The sequence below is a fragment of the Desmodus rotundus genome, chromosome 1 (genome assembly GCF_022682495.2).
Source record: "Desmodus rotundus isolate HL8 chromosome 1, HLdesRot8A.1, whole genome shotgun sequence".
NCBI lineage: Eukaryota > Metazoa > Chordata > Mammalia > Chiroptera > Phyllostomidae > Desmodus > Desmodus rotundus.
The window spans coordinates 113,262,488-113,283,532 of NC_071387.1; the positions used below are offsets into that span (position 1 = coordinate 113,262,488).

The 21,045-nt window shown below is 43.9% G+C and overlaps 1 protein-coding gene across 1 annotated transcript in view; it reads left to right on the plus strand.

The window, feature by feature from the left end:
• TMC5 (transmembrane channel like 5) overlaps positions 1-21,045 on the plus strand; it is a 58,426-nt gene that overhangs the window by 35,854 nt on the left and 1,527 nt on the right. Inside the window, exons 10-20 of the mRNA XM_053929601.1 lie at positions 13-157; positions 1,087-1,242; positions 3,735-3,886; positions 7,919-7,997; positions 8,787-8,884; positions 10,198-10,293; positions 13,036-13,111; positions 13,291-13,424; positions 15,184-15,357; positions 16,528-16,606; positions 20,438-20,542. Coding sequence (XP_053785576.1) covers positions 13-157; positions 1,087-1,242; positions 3,735-3,886; positions 7,919-7,997; positions 8,787-8,884; positions 10,198-10,293; positions 13,036-13,111; positions 13,291-13,424; positions 15,184-15,357; positions 16,528-16,606; positions 20,438-20,542 — 1,294 coding nt within the window. The remainder of the gene's footprint in view (positions 1-12; positions 158-1,086; positions 1,243-3,734; positions 3,887-7,918; positions 7,998-8,786; positions 8,885-10,197; positions 10,294-13,035; positions 13,112-13,290; positions 13,425-15,183; positions 15,358-16,527; positions 16,607-20,437; positions 20,543-21,045) is intronic.

A 21,045-nucleotide genomic window follows, 5' to 3' on the forward strand; every position in this document is an offset into this window, starting at 1 on the left:
TGATTTCCCTAGCATGGCCACGTATTTCCGGAACAACTTCATTAACCCCCACATTTACTCCAGAGGGATTACTAAACTTATCTTCTGCTGGGACTTCACAATCACTCATGAAAGAGCTGTGAAGCTGAAACAGAAGAACCTTAGCACTGAGATAAGGGTAAGGCATGCTTGCTTTTTACAGCACCTTCCCTAGCTGGTCTTCTCTCTTCAGTATGTCTGTAACTTTTCTTAAAGTAATAATGAATTATTTTTTCTACTGCCCATGAGATTAACCAAAAAAAAAAAAAAAGAAAGAAAGAAAGAAAGAAAACGTCCCCCAAATCTGGAAAATATATTCATAATGCCCAGTGCTTGTGATGGTTTAGGGAAATGGACGTTTTCATATGACACAGTGGCTTAGTGACTGGTACGAGCTTACTAGAGGGCAATTTAGCAATTTACAAAATGTTAAATGTAAATAATGCTTGACCTCATAGTTCCAGATTTAAAATTTTATCCAGCGGTTTTCAGCCCAGAACAATTTTGCCACTCAGGGAATATATGGCAATGTCGGGACACTGTTTTGGTTTTTACCCAATTGGGGAGGGAGCGCCTTTGGCATCTGTTGAGTAGATCTAGCTAACCACCCTGCAATGCACAGGGCAGCTGCCGCAACACAGAACTATCTGGCCTCAACTGACAATACTGCCAAGGTTGAGAAACCCTGGTCTATTAAAGAAACTTATTAAAAAGAAAGCAAGCAGAATGTATAGACAAAGGGGCTTTGTCAAGAGGATTGCAGATATTAACTACTTTTTCTTCAAGAGTTGCATGACCTCAGTGTACTTTCCTTGAGAGCACTGTCCCAATCTACTAGTCCTGTCTGTTCCTCGAAAAAAAATTTTAAAGGCATTTGGTGCAATGATGCGAGTGCTTGCCCATTTGATATTTTCCCATGGGGTCTCCCATGATCCATGTTCATCATGAACTTTTCCTGTCTCTCACCTCTGGATCTGGGATGAATTTGTGTCTCCAGGAGTGAAGAGTTTTCACTGGGGGTGGGGAGGAGGTTGTCTGTGGACCAGTGTGACTTCCTTGTGTTTATAGGAGAACCTGTCAGAGATCCGTCAGGAGAATATCAAGTTAACACTCCATCAGCAGCTGACCCGCTTGTCTGTCCACCTGGCAGCCTGGATTGTCTCTACCGGAGTGGCCATCGCCTGCTGTGTAGCTGTTTATTACCTGGCTGAGAACAACTTAGAGGTAACCAGAGTGCCAGAGGTGCCAGGGGCCCCAGGGGCCAGAGCACAGAGGGGAGAGTAAAGTAGACCCTGCTACCCAAAATAGGTCCATTGGTATCAGCTGGAAACTTGCTTAAAAATGCAGGCCCAGAACAATTTTGGGTCCCTCCTGTAGCCCATGTACTAAGAATCACATCTTAACAATGTCCCCGGGTGATACGTGTGTATGACTTAGAGTGAGAAGCCCTGGGTGAGTGGAGAGGTGGGAACTTTGGCTGCAGATCTGGATCCAAGTTCTGGTTTCTTTATTATTACTCCCCTGAGGCTTCCCACAGCCCCTGCTACACTGTAGAATGCTCACTAAGTATTATGATCTGATGGACTCCGGCAAGTGATTTAATTTTTGTGAGCCCTAGATTCCTTACCTATAAAATAGGAATGATCATACCCAGCTGCGTAGGGGTGTGGTCAGGACTAGAGAAAAGGTATGCGGAGAATCTACCCAGAGGCTGGTACTGTGAGTGATGAAGGAATGTCAGTTCTGTTTTGTTTTTAAAAAATATGAACTCTGAGGTTAATTCACTGCGTGGCCTGGTTGAAGTATTGTTTTTCTGTAGATTTCAGCCTTTTCCTCTGGGGCTAAATGTAGACAGTTTGTTGACCTCTAGAATTGTGGTACAGCTTGTTCACTTTTTTTTTTTTTTGGCTTCCCATTACCCGCAATATAAAATCTATCCTCTGTGGCATAATTGATAGATCTTTTATGATATGACCCCTGCCCACATCTCTAGCCTCAACACCCCACAATCACCCATATCCCACACCAGCAACACTAAATGGTGTGTTTACTGTTCTCTGAACACACCATGCTTTCCCTCATCTCTAGATGGAAAACATGTATTCTATTCTACATTCCCCCCTCACTTCCTTCATATGGTAAACTCCTCCTTTCCTTCCTCTGGACCTCAGCATGGGTGTTACTTCCTCCAGGAAGCCTTCTCTCACCACCACTACCCTCACTAGGTTGAGTTAGGTGCTTCTTAACCTGCAGGCTTTCCTTGTGCACTTGTCACGCACAGCATTAAAAGTACCTGTCTATGCATCTGTTTCTTCAAAAAGCTGTAGGCAGAAACTTGGCCTAATGTGTGATATGTAGTAGGTACAAAACCAAATGGATGAATAAGTGAAGGAGAAGCCAGCAAAAATAGGGGTGTGGGATTATGCGACCCTACAGGCTTGCCATTAACTATATCAAGGCGTGCCCTAAAAGAGGGGAAGTTGAGTCGCAGTCCTCAGGGGCCTGGCATCGCCTAGCTAAGGTAGGAGCTGCAACAGGGCAGCTGTAGGTATAAAGACTTCTTTGTTTCTTCTCCCCCAGGAGGTTTCCTCCATGCCCGCCTGAATCAAAGGAGGGCAGCAGAGGAGGGGAGGCGGCGGAAGTGGCCTCATCCCCATTGTTTGAACAGCTGTTCTATGCCAGGCAGGGTCAGCCCTTCTCACGGCTCCAGGGGTCACACTTATTTGGAAACTACAATTTCATGTGAATGGTACCCGGGTTGTGTCATTTAGGAGCCAGGCCTTGCCTTACTGGTCTCATTTAGTTCTTACATGTCACTGTGGGTTATGTGACAATCTCCCCATTATACAGATGGCGAAACAAAGGCTCAGAGAAGCTATTTATCTGGGCCTGGACCTTGCAGTTTATAAATATGGGGCAGGGGACAGAATTTGTTGTGCTGGTTCCCAGATACTGCCCAAAATTGCAGTGGTGCTTTCAAAACCATCCAGAGGTAGGTGGAAGCAGGGTCAAGCCTGGGGCTGAGAAAGTAGGTTGTGAGACATCAAATAAATCCACTGGAATCCTTTATTCCAAGGATGTCTGGCAGAAGGACAGCCCAGGCTTCATTCTGAGCCAAATGCTAGGGTGTTGTGTCCATGTGAAGGAAGGGGGACCCTCTCCCAACCTCACACAAAGTTGTGGCACGGGTTAGCAGATGCTGCCCTTCCCCTAATCCAGCACCCAAGGACAGGTAAAGCCTGGCAAAAATGAACCAGGCCACACAGGAGCAGGGAGGAGATATTCCAGAGGGATGGAAACCCTCGTGCTTTATCAGTAGGCTCTAACTTTTGCTCCAACAGCCAGGAAGCGTATTCTCATTTCAAGAAAGTTACAGAATGGCTCTTTGATGTCAGGCTCCTGATTTAGAAAGACCCAGGTTCAAATCTGTCACTTCCTAGCTGGGTGACACTGGACAAGCATCTTCACCTCTCTGAGTCTCATTCTGCCTGTCAGTTAAGTCAGAGTTAACATGCCGGGCTACAGTGAGGATTAATGTAATCATGTGGGTAATGAATGCTTGGCACAGGGGAAGTGTTCAATAAGCCGTAACTTAATAGCTAACCCCAGAGGAACTACTTCTGGGGTTTTTTCATGGGGGCGGGGGTCTTCCGAGTGAGGCACAGAGAGGCCCAGTGCACAGCTGTCATCTGGATTCCCTCCTCCCTCCCCTGCAGTTCCTGCAGAGCCACAGGAACCCCGGGGCGGTGCTGCTACTGCCTTTCATGGTGTCCTGCATCAACCTGGCGGTGCCTCGCTTCTACTCCGTGTTCAAGCTGGTGGAGCGCTACGAGGTGCCGAGGCAGGAAGTTTACGTCCTCCTGATCCGGTAGGTGTGTCTGTCACTGCCAACGCCAGCCTCCATTTCAAAGGAGGGAAGTGGAGTGGGAGCTGGTAAGGGTTATAATCAAGTATTGAAGTTCTGTTTTCCAGAAAATTTCAAGAGTATAGTGTATTTGTATGGTATGGGTTAATAGCCATAAAATCCAAAGAGCCCAGAGAAAATACAGGTTTTTAGTTACATCTGCCTTTTGCACAAAGTAGTGGCTTATCTTTCTCAGTTGCTACCAGCCGAAGGATGAACATTATTCTCAGTTGTAAGATGTACAGATTAGGCGAGTTGCGCACTTCACAAAGGCTCCCGGCTGAGGCGCTGTATGGGGACTGAAATCGTCCAGCGTGTCCGTGAGTCCAAGTGTGAGTCCTGGTACCAGTCGGGAAGAAGAGGCATATTTTTATAACTCAACCACCCACATGAAGGTGGAGGGAGTGCTTTTGGCAATTCATTGGCTGGGGTTGGTGATGCCTTCTTTCGATTCCCACAAGAACACTGTAAGTGCTAGAGGTGACCATGGGGTTTTGGTAAAGAAAGCATGAAACTATCCAAATTGTGTTCTTATTGCCTCTTCGTGGCTAATTCTTTATCAGTTCTTTGTGATGATGGTATTTACAACAATAAGGCTGGCTCTGGGGTCTGGCTTCTGGCCAGCTCTCCAACCTCATCACCTCTGCTTCTCCCCCTTCCTCAGTGCTCGCCCAACATCCCTGGCAACCTGATTATTCACAAACATGCCAAACTGTATGCGCACCTCTGGACCTTTGTACTGGCCATTCCTTCTTTCTGGAATGCTCTTTCTGCAGGTAGCGAATCTATACTCACATCAATGTTCATAGTTTCTTCCTACAGAACTTACACATTTTTGTTACCTTCAAATTTATAACAAAGATATGTTATATATGTATCAGTAGCTGGCAAACTACAGCCTGCAGGCCAGCCTCCTGTTTTTATAAATAAAGTTTTATTGGAACACAGCCATGTCCATTTGTTGGCATATTGTCTGTGGCTGCTTTCCTGCTACAACTGCAGAATTGAGTAGTTGCAACACAGACTGTATGGGCACAAAGCCAAAAATATGTACAATGTGGATCTTCACAGAAAAAAAGTTTGTTGACCCCTCTTTTAGGTCAGTGTTTAGAGCTCGTCTATATATGTATTATTCTCCTAAAGAAAAATCTTAGCAAGTTCTCATTGCTATGCGCCTCACCCCACTCAATGCCTCCTCTTTGTGGTTAGAAACAATTGGGACTTTTTAAAAATTGTGGTGTATGTCATAAAATTTGCCATTTAACCCATTTTTAGGTGTACAATTCAATGACATTAAGTAATTTGTTTTTTTAACATATGCATTAATAATAGTTTCACTAGCTTCTTTGCTTGCTGGTGTTTATTTAATGTATCCTACTTACAACATCCTCATTTTATATTGTGAGAAGAAAAATTATTTTACAGTAGGTCTGGAGGTGATCAACTTTCCACATATTTCCAGGTCCTAACATATCTCTATTTTGCCTTTCTACTTGCATGTGGGTTTGGATGGGCTGAGGACCCTGTACTCTAACTAACCTCTTCCCAGGGTCTATGGGTGCCGCTCTGAAATTTTCTGACATCTAGTGAGGCCAGATACTCCCAGCTGCTCTTCCCAGCCCCTTTGCATTGGCTGTCTCTGGGCTCCAGGCGCCCCGGGACTACTGCCACCTCTGAGGCCGTCCTCTACCAAACTTGTTTTAAGCTGCAGTTTCCTCCATTAACCCCCTTTCGTCTCCTTGTCTTCCTATCCTTTATACCTGCTTTCTGTATTCTATAAATCCCTCTATGTTGCTGGTATATTCGTGATGACTTTTCTTGTTCTTTTTGCTTTATGAATCTTTTAGTTTCTAACTTTTCTATCATTTCAATACAATTTGAATGGAGGGGTGGTAGACATATATACTCAGTATGCAGTTTGATCCAATGGTTCTGCTATTTAATTTGCATTTCTTTGATCACTAGAGAGATTCATTGTCTCTTAATATGCATTAGCCATGTCTACTGTTTCATAAAATATTCAAAATCTCTTTTACGTGAAGAGAAAATGGGAAAGCTCAGAAATCCTTCCATCTATGGTAAGATTTATCTTTGCTAAGAAGAGTGTGTTTTCACGTTTAGCCTGGAACTATACTGCAGTGTATGAGTGTTTAAAGTTCTGACACCAATTCTAGTGGCGGGGGGTCCTCACACCACCAAGCAGTTCTCTGACACCAGCTGGGTGTCTGACAATTCGGCTCAATTCTGACACTATTGACCAGGAGATTAAACACTTAAGGACACAGTCTTACAAGACTGCCCCACCCCTTGCCACCTTCTGGTGTCAATTGCAAGTCTAGGTTGTTACCTATATGATTCTGACTTACCAGCTACAGATTGGTGGTTCCCGCGCCTCGCTCCTCAGGTTAGATTAATTTGCTAGAGCGGTTCACAGGACTCAGAGAAACATTTTATTACTAGTTCACTGGTTGATTATGAAAGGATCAGTCAGGAACAGCCAGGTGAAGAGATGCACAGGGCACAGTGTGGGGAAAGGGCGCGGAGCTTCCGTGCCCTCTCCAGGCCCATCGTTCTCCCAGTAACTCTGCGTGTTCACCAGCCCAGGAGCTCCAGACCCTGTCCTTTCCGGTTTTTATGGAGGCTTCATCACTTAGGCATGACTGATTAGGTCGCTGGCCATTGATTCAACTTCCAGCCCCTCTCCCCTCCCCAGAGGTCAGGAGGTAGGGCTGAAAGTTCCAACCTTTTAGGTGCTTCCAAAAGTCCCTCCTTTCACATAACGAAAAGCATCTTTATTGTTTTCCTCACTTAAAACATTCCAAGGGTTTTAGGAGCTCTGTGCTAGAAACAGGGCCAAAGACCAAATATATATTTCTTATAACTCACAATATCACAGTATATTAAGGCATTAATCTAGTAAATACTGAGGGCCATAGTAAGGCTAGGCAATGGGCAAGAGGTTGAGGATCTAGCATTAAAAAAGACAGATCTAGTTCCCTTCCTACACAACGAAGCCCAGCACAATAGCTCTCAGCCTTCAGTATGCACCAGAATTACCTGGAGGGATTGCTAGGCCCCACTCCCAGAGTTTCTGATTCCGTAGTCTGAGGTGAGGCCTGAACATTTATCCTTCTAACAAGTGGACAGATGCTACTGCTGCTGCTGGTCCGGGGACTCTGAGAACTACTGGTCTAGTGACACATGGTTCTGGACACACCAATCCTGAAGCCCCATTAAACCCAAAAGGTATTGATTTAAATACCTGGTTTAAGAACTGCAGCTGTGAAAGCAGAGGGTGCTCAGTTTGAACTTTGTCTTGCCCTTAACAAGCTGTGTGACCCTTTGACAGTCGTTTTATCACGCTGAGCTTCACTTTCCTCACTGGTAAGGTAGGCATAACACACTACCTACTTGATTACAGAGCTGTAAAGATGAAGAGGGGCGATTTAATAAAGTACTTAACACAGTGTACCATCTGTGGTGGCACCCAAAGAATACGTTACTATTATTATAATAAAAAGTGAAATCAGATAATTTGGAGATGCATCAAAAGAGGATGTATCCGTCAGAATTAATTAGGTTATGCTGCTGCAGTAACGAACTTCTCCCCTCGCCCAAATCTCGGTGACTTAAAAACACAAAGGTTTACTTCTTGCTCATGTCACAGGGCCGTTGTGGACTGGCAGGGGTTTTGCTCAGGTTAGTCAAGCAGGGATCATCTGGAATGTTGCTGATGGCCATTGCAGAGGGAAGACTGTAAGTTCTGGGGAGAGGGAGGTGTCTCACTGGCATTTAAATGCTCCAGCCTGGCAGTGACACAGAGTGACACACATCACTTTTGCTCACAGCTCATTTGCCAGAGCTAGCTACACGGCCCACTCAACCACAGGGGGGCAGGAATTTCCTTCCTACCGTGCGCTCAAAAGGGAACATTGGCAAACGCACTAATGACTGCCACAGACAGTAACGGCAGTTGCTTCCTCTTCTGTCTTTCAGAAATATCTTTTTGAAAATATCAATCATTGGCATTCTGTGTTACTATTGGCTCAACATCGTGGCCCTGGCTGGTGAGCAGGTGAGATTTCCATGCTGTTTTGCCTTAACTTTGGTTTCTTAGCCTTTGGCCACCAGGGAGGAAGTGAATTTCTCAAGAGTTTCTGCTCTTGATATTAAAGCAAATATCATGTTATTCTGTCTGTCCATTCATTTATCCATTTCCCCATCCATTCATCCAGCCAGCCAGCCAGCCATACCCCCACCCACCCATTCTTGAGCTGTGCATCCAAAACTTCCCTCTCCTCATTCAGCCAAATCTAAAAGCTCTCACTCAGTCCATGAGCTCGTAGTACTTCCTACAGAGGTAACTGACTGCCAGTTTCATAAACTGACCAATCCAACCTTCCACTTTGTGCTAGCTTGCTACACTAGGCCACTTTCTTAGTTAAGCAGATATTGATTTTTTCATAAGGTTAATAAGCTAAAGTAGTGGAGGCATTATTAGCTATTGATGACGCCTGCTCTCCTGAAGAAACTGATTAGCTCCGGCTGAGAAATGGGATCCAGAGGGCTTAGGAGAGAAATGAAAAGCATTTAAAGGAGACAGAATGAGAAGGGAAAGTTTGGGTGCAAGGGGAGGACAAGACTTCGTGGAGGAAGAAGTGTCACACAAAAAAAATAAGCACCCTGAAAACAAACTAGGCCTAATGATACATTTCTGCCAAGAATGGGTCTGCTTTTCTGGGTGCCTGAGAACTCTGTCTGACCAAACCACCAGCCATTCCGAAGTACAGGGTGCCAGGAACAGATGAAAAGGGAGGGGACGCAACAGCCCCTACCCATAGCCTGACTCTTGCTTGCCTTCCAGTGTTGGGAAACCCTCATTGGCCAGGAAATCTACAGGCTCCTCCTGATGGATTTTGTGTTCTCTTTAGCTGATTCCTTCCTGGGGGAGTTCCTGAGGAGGTAAATATTTGTCCTTCTTGACTAATTAGTACCTAGGGTTGTAACTGGATCCATTGTCTCAACTGAGCAGGAAGTATGGGTCCCTAATATTCTTTAAGAGTGCATTGCTCTAAATCTGCCTACTCTCCTTTGCAATATTGTTTTCTTCTGAATCAAGTTTCACCTTGACCTGACAGTCCCATTATCAAAGTTCTTTTGGTTCGGTTGGCCCTTTCTAACCTTCCCTTTTTATAAAAGCAAATATTCCAGAATAAAACAAAAACTGAGAGCCATTTGAGATCGTATTCACCATAGATAATTTTAATATTCTAGTGTACGTTCTTCCAGGTTTTTCTATGTACACACTGCTTTGTGTGTGTACTATGTAATTGTCAAAGACAAAAATGGGGTCACAGTGAGAAATCGTTGTGCAGTTTGCTTTGATTAATCCAATCAATGCTTTGGCACCTTTCTGTGCTGTGTATAGATTTATCTTATGATTCATTTCATTGAATTTCATCAATGTGCTAATTTTTAGTTTAGAACCCATGTGTACAGGCTTGAGCCATTAGCCCACCTGTAGTCCTCTTTTATTTGTTCATTCATTTTGTAATGATATGATGAGCATCTCATTCCTTATCGACATTCACACATTTCTGCAAGCTGCCGCAGTGATAAGATGGCAGGACACAATGCTGATTCTTTCCTCAGCGGGTAGGTTGGATGATAAAATGTCTCCCTCTGTGCGCCCAAACTCACTTATTCCAGCCTCTCTCTGGGGTGTGGACATAAAGGTGAGAAGTTTGGGGTGCGGGTGAGAGCCATGTTTTTTGGCAACTCTTCTGTGTGGAGAAATGAAAGTGGTCTCATGTTTTCTCAGAATAAGTGGGGAACTCGTTTTCTCCCCTGTGGATTTGGAAACAGAAAAAACACCATTAATTTGATGGCAGTAACCCCCCAAATTGAAAATTTTTCAGTTTATTTGGTTTGGAGGGACTGAGTTTATTTGGTCATGAAAAAAGGCTTAAGAAGCCAACAGTTGTGTAAACAATAGGTGGGAAAACGAATAAGGTGACAAATGTTCTCTCGAATATTAAAAACCATTTTAGCTGTTATCTTCAGCCCCATCTGTATACATTGCATCAATCCCATTTCCCCTCAATTCCCTCAATTATTTCTTAAAAAACATGCATATACTTGGAATTTCTCAACAATTTGCAAGAGGAGTTAAGGACTTTATTCCAAACTGGCGAGGGTCTCCTTTGTTGACTGTGGGGAATCTTTTCAAGTAAGGAGTTAATGGTTTGGATACTAAACTCTGTATGTTTTCACAGAATCATTGGGATGCGGTTTATCACAAGTCTTGGCTTACAGGAGTTCGACATTGCCAGGAACGTCCTAGAACTGATCTATGCACAAACTCTGGTGTGGTAAGTCGAGAATCTTCTGGGTCCTGCTTGACTGTGGACTCGGAGTTCGGTGGTGAGTCCCGGAATCTGTTGTTATTGAAGCTGCGTGGGCTACTCCAAAGCCAGCCAGTCTGAGAACCGTGAATTTATGTCCCCTTTCCTTTCCAAGGACTTCAGGCAAGAATCAAAATAGAGCAGGAACCCCAACCTGGAGGACCCCCAGGCCACATCTAGCCTGCAAGTGTGTTTTGCTTGTCTCACAGTGCTTTTTCTAAAAATTTGAATTAACCACCAATATTTAAAAATCCGGAGATCTTACATAAAATTTTAAATGCCTGGCTTCACTCCAAAAAAGGAGAGATCTAGACCATCTCCCATTCTGGTAACAATTGGCTGGGTCTTCAGCTGGGCTAATACCTCCACTTTGTCATAGTCCCCACCTTGAACTATTATCTTCCCAACATAGATTTGCCATTTCTTACTGCCCTTACAGTAGAAGGTTTTACTTTGCATCAATGTTTCAACAGAAGAAAGGCAGGAGGGCTGTCTCTTTCTTATACCTGGCCTGCTTCACTCACTGATGTAACACCTGATGGGCCCAGTGTGGCCTTTGGGGTTTGTGACCTGTTCTGGCAGCTCTGTATGTGCCCGTGTGCCTGCAGGTGTGTCTGTGTATGGAGATTAGCCAGCTACTTGCATCAAAGTTTTGACAAGCTCACCTAGAAACTCAAACCAATAACCAGTCACTATTTTTACTTATTTTAACATGATGTAATTAAGGCCAAAATTCTGTGTGGTATATTATGTTCCCAGATTCTGTCTACTGAGGCGTTGCTAATTTCAAAGTAGGGGATTTAGAGTTAGGAGCAATCTTCCCCTATATTAGTTTCTTAGGCTGCCATGGCAAAGAAACTTGGATTTGGGGGCTGGCTCTGCTCCTCACTGAGGTCACCGGGCTTCTCTGAGTCTCAGTATCTTCATCTGTAAAATGCACATAATAATAACTGTCTTTGAATTGTGTTGAGGATTAAGTCAGATGATATATGAAAATCACTTTGCAATCTTCAATATGCCATACAACTGTAAAGTGTTTTATTTTCTAACTCTTTAAAGTTGCCCTGAGTGATTTAGCTATCTGCAAGTAACTCACTAATATCAATGAATTTGTTTTTAAGGGTCGTGAGAACTCTTTCTTCAAGTGGTTTAGGTGATGCATTTGCACACAGCCAGTTACCCCTGGCAACTAGGCAGCTTGTGAAAGCCTTTCACCTACATTGTGTCAACTAAGCAGATGCCTTTGGGGCAAATTACTTAAACTCTCTCTAAACAGTTTTCTAATCTGTTAATGGGGGAAGTAATAGTACCTACTTCACAGGTTTAGGTGAAGAGAACTAAGTGCTTAGTGAGTACCTGACTCAGAAATGTTTTATAAGGGGGTGGGGGTTACAACCAGAGATGGCCATTATTACCGCTGGGCCTTTGCGGCTTTTTTTAATAAGTCACAAATACACACAATTGAAAACACATATCTTTTTCTTTCTCAGTGACAATTACAGATTTAGCCTCTGTGGGTTTAGGAGAATATAGTCTGTGATGATGAGCTTTAAAAGAAGATAATAGAACAACAGAAATTGAGTGATGTTGGGGATGATGGTAGAGATAAGGTGAGGGAAGTGTCTCCCACCCACAGACTTTTTACGCCTGCCTGCCTATCATTGGTATGTCTACACATCACCTGCACTGTTTTCTACTTAATATTATTTTTTAAAAATATTTGCTATTTTAGCTTAAACACATTTTTAAAGGAGTCTTTCTTTTACAATTATAAATAAAAAACCAGTGTCATCTGACAGAAATTACAAGTAACTTGAAAAATAAAATCAGTCTCATCACAAGCAGTCATTAAATTCTAGCTAAATGCTGCTCTCTGTTAAGTCTCTCAGCCTGCTCCTTTTTTCAACAAAATGGGAGGTTGGCCAAGTGTTAGCAGTCAAAGAAATTCTAGCACCAAACCGAGCTTTCCTTTTGGGCTCAGGAGCACTGAGAGTTGAAGAGGGAATGCCTTCTCATTTGTAACTCAATGCAGTTCAATGTCTATCCCTGTAGACCTTCTGGAATGCATGGGGTGGGGGTGGGGAGGGAACACGTTCCACATTTGGGACACCTAGGTTACATACGGCTTGCTGATGGACCTCTGGTGGTTTAATGGCTATGTGGGTGGGGTTCTCTGCAATATCTCTTTTCCAGAGCTGGGAAAAGAGTAGCTGAGGATACTGGGAATGGTGTGAATTTTCCTGGTTTGCAAGGGTCGAAGCAGTCTCCCTCTGTGTTAGTTCACTAGGCTGTCATAACAAAGAAACACAGACCAGGGGGCATAAACAATGCAAATTTACTTTCTCACAGTTCTGGAGGCTAGAAGCCCAAGCTCAAGGTGTCTGCAGGGTTGGTTTCTTCTGAGGCCAGAAGGCCATCTTTGCCCTGTGTATTCACATTGTCTTCCCTCTGTGTATCTGTGTCCTAGTCTCTTCTTTTAGAGGATTGGATTAGCACCCACCCTAGTGACCTCATTTTATTTTAATTACTTCTTTAAAAGCCCTATCTCCAAATACAGTCTGAGGTATTACAGTTAGAGCTTGAATATGTGAATTTTTGAAGGACACAATACAGTTCATAACACCCTCTTCCCCTTCCCTCCACACCCCATATCTGCCCCACTCCCTGTATCTCCTCTGATCTCCAACACTCACCCTCTCTTCCTCCTAGGATTGGAACCTTCTTCTGCCCTCTGCTGCCCTTTATCCAAATGATTACTCTTTTCATCATGTTTTACGTCAAAAATGTGAGTCAGTCTGAAGTTGGAACCGATCAGCTTGACTCAGTCACATGTGACTCTGTAGTGGTTGGAATTGGGTGAGGGAGTGTGGTTGGGGGCCCTGGGAAGGGTATCAGGAAGCTCGTGTCTTGCTGGGGTCCCTCTGCCTGCTCTCAGATGGTAGGGGGCTACTTCTTTCTCTCCAGATCAGCCTGATGATGAATTTCCAGCCTCCAAGCAAAGCCTGGCGGGCCTCACAGATGATGACCTTCTTCATCTTCTTGCTCTTCTTCCCATCCTTCACTGGGGTCCTGTCCACCCTGGCCATCACCATCTGGAGGTAGGAGATAGCCGCCTTAGGATGAGACCTTAGAGCTGGGGTGGGTGAGTGCTTTAAAATGCATATTTTATTATTTGTCAGGTGTGGTGAGGCTAGCAAATCAGGAGATAACTGCCCCTGAAAAGATAATTTTTTTATGCTCACAGATTCCCCCCAAAAGGGGGGATGCCACACCACAAAGGGTGGGGGAGCACGTGGGAAGGCACCATTGTAGTGGAGGCAGAAGGAGCAATGGGAAAGGTGGGCAGAGCCGTCAATGTGGTTTCCATGGGAAGGAATGGGCCAGGCAGGATAAGCAGGTTTAGGATTGGCTAGTTTGAATAATTTCAGCAGGCTCTGGGGCACCAGGGCTTCCTGGAGTTGCAGGATACCTGGCTCCTGAGTGATTAGGGCAGGAGAATAGTGGCCCAAGCAGCTGTGTGAGCTTGATAGAGGAGCTGGGGGGGGGAGGGGGGATGTGGGCTCTGGATTGGTTGGTTTGCATATGTAAGACTTGCTTTGTAGGCTAGTCCTGGGAATGGCAGTCTCTCCAGGGTCAGTAAGGCCCCAGATGCCAAAACATCAGTAAAAAGACATGCTTAATACAGTGTTTTAACCCCAAGTCCCCTTGCTAACCAACAGAAACTAGGAAGGGAATATGTCTGCGTTAGGTGCCCACCATCATGACTGGCACAGCTTCCTCGCTCTCCCCAGAATGGGGAAAAGACAGTTCCTCCCCCGGGAGAACAGAACTGCATCTAAATAAACTGAAAGGCCCTGTCTGATCAGGCTCTCTTCTACTTCTCCAACCTGATGCCTGTTGGCTTCATCCTCCTGTGGCGCCACAGCTCTCCCTCACTCACCGGGACTGTGAGAGCCCCTCTCCACATGGAGCAGGGTCCTCTATTTGAAGAGCTCTCTGCACTCCCTTTCCTTGGGGGCCTTCTTTCCAACCTCTGGCTCTGGGCTCAAATGTCATCTCCAAGATCTGACCTTCCTGACCATCCTTGTCTACTGTCAGTTCCACCTCTTCTTTCTCTCAGATGAGTTTTTTCTTCATTCTGTAGTTCACAGTCAGAAATGCCTTTGTTTGAATCTTTGTTTACTCATTGGTTGCCCATCTTACCCACTAGAATATAAATTTGAAAGGGCAGGTACTGTGTCTGTCTTGTTCACTATGGATTCTCCAGGGCTTAGTATCTAGACTGGTACAAGTGCAATAAACCTAGAATGAGTGAATGAATGAGGGAACAAACAAACAAAGAAGTTAATTTTTAGGATACATGTGGAGCTGGAACCATTGGCAATTTAAGTAGCTTCCGGGCAGGCTACTCTGTTTTGTCTCTTCCCAACAAGCTCCTTAGTGTCCTCTAGTTTCTGCTTGTTCATAACAACTAACTGCACGTGGCCAATGTCGCCACAACTTCAGGTTCCGTAGATTGCAGGGTCACTTCTTCATATTTCTTGGTTCAAGTGCCCAATAAAGAGAATCTGGTTGCCCCAGTTCATTTCTTTGAGCCAAGGTACCACAGAGGCTACTGCCTGGTCTTTGGATTGACTGCCATTGGATCAGGTGACACTCCTGTCCGAGAGCTGGTCCTCAGAAGTGTGGGTCATGAGTATAAAATATACCAGCTGAGGCTGAGAGGAGAGTTTCCTTTGGAATGAGGGTGTGGGTAGAGCAGGCAAGGATTGAGACCCAGAAAGGACCCCATGATTGTAGAGCAAACTAGACCAGAGTCGAACACTAGAGATATTTTTCTGTTCCTTGTTTTACCAGATTGAAACCATCAGCTGATTGTGGCCCATTTCGAGGACTGCCCTTCTTCATTCACTCCATTTACAGCTGGATCGACACCCTGAGTAAAAGGCCCGGCTACCAGTGGGTGGTTTGGATCTACCAGAACCTCATCGGCAGTGTGCACTTCTTTTTCATCCTCACCCTTATTGTGTTGTAAGTGGGGCACCTTGGGAAGCACTCTACTGTGCGGACAGCCATTGGGATGTTTGGTAGGAAAGCAAAGGGCTACAGGAGAGCTCAGTGTTTGGGGTGATCCTGGCTCTGCCCTTGAGTCTTTAAAACATATATCTCATATTTTCTTATCTTAGGGTTTTTGTTTTTTTTTTCTTTTTGCCTGTTTTATGAACAAAGCAATACCTGGTCTGTCCCTCTTAAGAGATAACATGAAAATAAAATGAAAAAAAATGGATGAGAGAACACTTAGGATAATTATATGTGTGATTCTTTCTGAGATTGTGATATTAAAATGAGCTGGTCATTATTGATACATAGGGTAGTGTATTTTCACTTTCAAACAGAAAAAGATCAATTTCCGACTTCTTGTGAAAAAAGTAGATTTGCCAAGACCGTGCCTGTTTTCCTGCATGAACACTTGGGGGGCTGAATGGCTGTCCCTCTTTGGAAGCCCAGCCCTGCTGGTATTTGAAATTGCAGTTCCTCCTCACGTAGAGAGACACTGGCTCTCAGTCAGGCCCTCCTTCCCCAACGGTGTGTTACCACTGGCCTCTTTAAAATGGAGAGTCTTCCTAGTGTCTTGCTCCTTCAAACTTCTAATTCACTGGGGAGCTTGTTAGAAATGCAGAATCGCAAGCCCTATCCCAGACCTGCAGAATCAGCATCTCCATTTTAATAAATTCCCAGGAAATCTGTATCGCACTGAAGTTTGACTAGAACTGCCCAGATTCGTAAATGCTGGTGCACATTAGAATCATGTATTTTAAAGATCGCTGATGTCTGGCCCCGTGCCCAGAAAAGCTCAACTGATCATCTGAGGAGGGGCCACAGCATGAATCCTTTTACAGCTCTCGGGTGATTCCGTGTGCAGAATGGAGAGAAGCGTTGCTAAAATGTATACAACCTATAAGTCAATCTGGATAAAAAGTTGAATCTGGACCTACTCAGGTCTCTAAATCTCACCACCAGTTTACAGGAAATAAAAAGTGAAAAGAAGCATGCCAAAAGAATCACGTCCCTTTCAGGGACACAGTTGGGCCAAAATCCATTTTCAAGCAAATATCACGGTTCCTTTACACCCAGTTATAACCCAGAGCCTGCCAAACACTGGCAGACGTGTCTGCCATTCTTTCTTTTCTTCTCTTCCAGAATCATCACCTATCTCTACTGGCAGATCACAGAGGGAAGGAAGATTATGATCAGACTGCTCCACGAGCAGATCATTAATGTAAGTTCTGTTGGACCCCTCGGTTATCCTTCCCCCTTTCTAACATTTTATAATGGAAATTTTCACACCTGTTCCAAAACATAATTAGTACAATGAATCCCTACCTGCCTACCACCCACCCCTACAACCATCAACAATTGTATACTCTCTCCTTACATCTAGCCACTACCCTTCACTGCAAATCGCTGGATTATTTTAAAGAAAACCTTAGACTTTATATCATTTTACCTATAAAAACTTGTATACGCCTAAGATATACAAGTCTTTAAAAAAAACATAACCACAATACCAATCATCACACCCGAAAGAATTACTACCCTTACTGTCATTTAATATCCAGTCAATGGTCAGATTTCCTCAATGGTCCCATTAAGTGTCTTTTTTACAGTAGGTTTGTTCAAATCAGGATCTGAAAAAGTGCCACATGTTGCATCTGGTTGGTATGTCTTTCATGTGTCTTTCAATCTATAACTGTTCCCTCCTCCTCTCTTCTTGTGCCATTTATTGTGGAAGAAGCCAGGTCATGGCCTTGTTATAGTTCCTACACTCCGGATATATCTGGCTTTCAACCCTGTGGGGTGTTTGGCATGTTTCTTTTCGCTTTTTATTTCCTGCAAACTGGTGGTGAGGTTTAGAGACCTGAGTAGACCCAGAGTCAACTTTTTAGCCAGAATACTTCATAGATGAAGCTATGCACTTCGTATGGCATTTGAGATATAAAATGTGATTTTAAAAAAGTATTTTATTATTTATTTTTAGAGAGGGGAAAGAAGGAAAAAGACAGGGAGAGAGACATTGATGCAAGAGAGAAACAATCGATTCATTGCCTCTCCTACCTGCCCCAACTGGGGACCAAACCCCTCGTTGAACCTATGACGTTTTGCTTTGCAGGATGACTTCCAACAAACTAAGCCACACTGGTCAGGACTAAAATGTGATTGTCTTTTTGGTGTGATGTTAAGAGTGACCAGTGGGTCCATGCTTTGTCAGCCTGACCCATGCATCATAAAGCTCCCCATCGGCCTTTCTCTCTAATGGATTTCGCCACCAACAATGCCTGTTGCCTAGAAGATCGATGTATTTCCCTGGGGATTACAAAATAGTGATATTCTAATTTCAGACTATCTCCTGCATTGATGAGCTGGGATTCTTCTATAAAAGAAGAATTTTTACTCACCAGTGATTTGATTACCTTGAAATACAGTTCATACAGGAAAGGCAAAGTCAATGCATGATTCTTTCCCTTTATTTCCTAGTTTTCAAAATGCCTACTGGATTAGTTTCCTGGGGTGCCATAAAAATTACCACAAACTCAGTCGCTTAAAACAACAGAAATTTATCGTCTCCCAGTTCTGGAGGCCAGAAATCCAAAATTAAGGTGTCAGAGGGATTGGTTTTCCTTGAGGATCTGAGGGACATTCTATTCCATGCCCTTTTCCTCACTTCTGATGGCAGCTGACTCATCTTGGCGTTTCTCAGTTTGGGGCTTCGTAACTATTCTCTGCCTCCATCTTCACAAGGCCTCTCTCTCTGCATGTCTGTTTCTCCTTCTCTTTGACAGACTTGCCATTGGATTTAGGGTTCACCTTCATCCAGGATGATCTCATCCCCAAATCCTTGATTCAATTACATCTGCTAAGACCCTTTTCCAAACCAAGCCGTGTTCACGGTGTTGGGGTTAGGGTAACTTGGACATATTTACTCAACTCACTCTATGCAGAGATCTTCCAAATGTCACCAATGAGGATTTTAAAACTATCATGATGAATTCATGGCTTTAAGTGTATTTTGACATCTTTTAGTTATAGTCACTTGTTTATGCTTAAATAGCCTCCTCCTTTGCTAGTGGAAATCCTTTTGAATTAGCTCCCGGGTTCTTCTGACATGACTCCAGAGGTCGTTGGTAGTTTGCTTGTCTCTGGAAGAGTAAGCTTTCTGGATACATCTTGTTCATTTCCTGTCCCAGAACAGGAATCAGCCATTATCTTCAATCTATTCAGGGAGTCCTGGTGAAATGGTGTTTAGAGACCACAGTCTGGGCAAAGGGATACTCGCTGCTGCTGGGCAGGTTCTTTTCTAAACTCCAGCACAGTCATGACATGAGCACTTACGTCTAAAAACATGGGAAAGAAGCAGGACTCCCCAGGGTTCTCTCTGCTGGAATCACTGGGGTTTCAGATCATTTGAGTCGGTCCTTTCTAGAGTGCAAACAAAGGGCATAGGGTGGTTATGCTTTTTTCCCTTCCTGTCCCCAGAAGCATCGCCTATGTTTTTCTGATGCAGCACTCTGAATGGTTTGGGCAAGTCTTACAAAGATCTCAACACGGGAGGGATTTGATTCTAAAACCTCCAGTTTTTAAGGCAGTGCCAGGCAGGTATTTGGATGGCATCATTTCAAGGAGGCACTGTAAGCATCACCACAGGCCTGCCTGCTTGGGAGTCTTGCCCAGAGGGTGACCACAAAGACTGGGACATTGTCTCCAAAAGAATTCAGACAAAGAGACTGGGAATAGGCATGGCAACGACCTTTCCCAATATGATCACCTGCATTAAAACTCCTGAATGCTTGTTAAAAGTACAAATTTCCTTCCCTTTTCTGTCCAATAATAGCAACATAATATTTATTGAGGACTTAGATGATGCCTGGCATTGTGCTAAGTGATAAAAAATTGTACTAAATTTTTATTCTTCTTTCTGGGCACATACATTTCTTGAAACCACTATTTTAAATTAAGGAAACCAAGGCTTACAGAGTCAAGTGATTTGCCCAAAGTCATAGGACTAGTAAATAGTGGGATTTGAACCAGGTGACTCCAAAATTTGTGCTCTTAACTACAATGCAGTTTTGTCCCCCTGAGTCAAAATCTGTTGGGGAAAGGCTAAGAGTTTGCATTTTTGCAAGCTCTCCAGATAATTCTAATTCGTTCCAGAATAAGGAAACAGCTGCTGCCTATGAGACATTTCCGAAAATGTTGGCTACATCCAAGACTGCTGGAGGAGCTTGTTAAAAATAAGAATTCCCAAGTTCAGCACTTTCCTAGAGAATAAGTGCAATTAATAAATGTAGAAGGAACACAGGGAACAGAAAATCATGATGAAGCAAATAGCACAGTAATAATTGTTGCGAGCAGCATCCACTAGTGGATGCTATCACTAGTGGGTGAAAATTTAAGGAAAAACGAGGGCATTGGAACTGGACTGACCTAGACTGGACGGACCATCAAAGGTGCTTGCCAGCCCACCTCAACACAGGTGGGCCGTGCCACTCTCTTATCTGCAACAGATTCACAGGAAAGTGACTCAACTCCTGGGAAAGGCATATCCACTTCCTTTCTTCCCCATCCCAACTAGGGAATTATTTAACTAGGTCTACTCCTAGTTAAATAACTAGGTTAAACAGATCACTTTGACAAATGAAATATATTTGATGTCCTTAGATGCAGAGCTACAGGGGTTGACATTCTCAGTGGGAGGACAGGGCAGACCCAGGCAATGCAGGTTCCCAGACAGGGTTCTGGGGCAGAGGGAATGCCAAGAAGGGGGATGAAGTAACTCATTTGTCCTGTGCCTTTAGCCAGTGTCATGTAATTTGCTTCTAGCATCTAGGCTAGAAAAGGCTACCCAAGCCTGCTAGGAGAATTGCTTTAGAGGAGAATATTCCAATTTGTGAGGATATGAAATGTTTCTTTCCTTTCATCGTGAGAATACATGGTGGCAATAGCCATCGAATGGACCCTACTCGCCTAGACACAAACCTTCCCAACATTTGCATCTCCACCCCACACCATCATTCATCCTCCAAGTTTTCATCTTCATTTTTCTTCTTGGCAGGAGGGCAAAGATAAAATGTTCCTGATAGAAAAGTTGACTAAGCTGCAGGATGCAGAGAAGAGAGCAAACCCCAGCTCGTCCACGCTGGAAAGGAGAGACGTGGAGGTGAGGCTGCAGGCCGCCTTGGGGTCCCCGTGACACACACTTGCCTCCCTGTGAAAAGAGCACCAGGGAACCAGTGTCACATAAGGACACTTCACTTTCTATGTTGAGACATTTCTGTATTTTTTTTTATTTAAAAAATAGTGCTCATTCATTTAGCACTTTCCCTGCCTGGCCTTGTTCTAGGTGCTGGGGTTATTGTAGTGTTGCTTTTTCACAAAAGTGGGGCTATACTATGCACTTGTATCATAATCCCCCATTAATGTCACGAACTTGTTGCAGTCTGTACATCTTTGGACATTTGGGTTGTTTTCATGTTTTCTTAAGGACTAAAAACAGTGTGCAATGAAACATTTTTGTTATAATTATTTTATGTGAGCATATCAGCCACAGGCCATCCAAATGATATTGCCATATCACTGTTCCAGAGCCCACGCTGGCTTCCTTGGTGTTCTGGAAAATACAGCTAAACAGTAAATGAACCTTCATTCAAATGCCACTAGTTT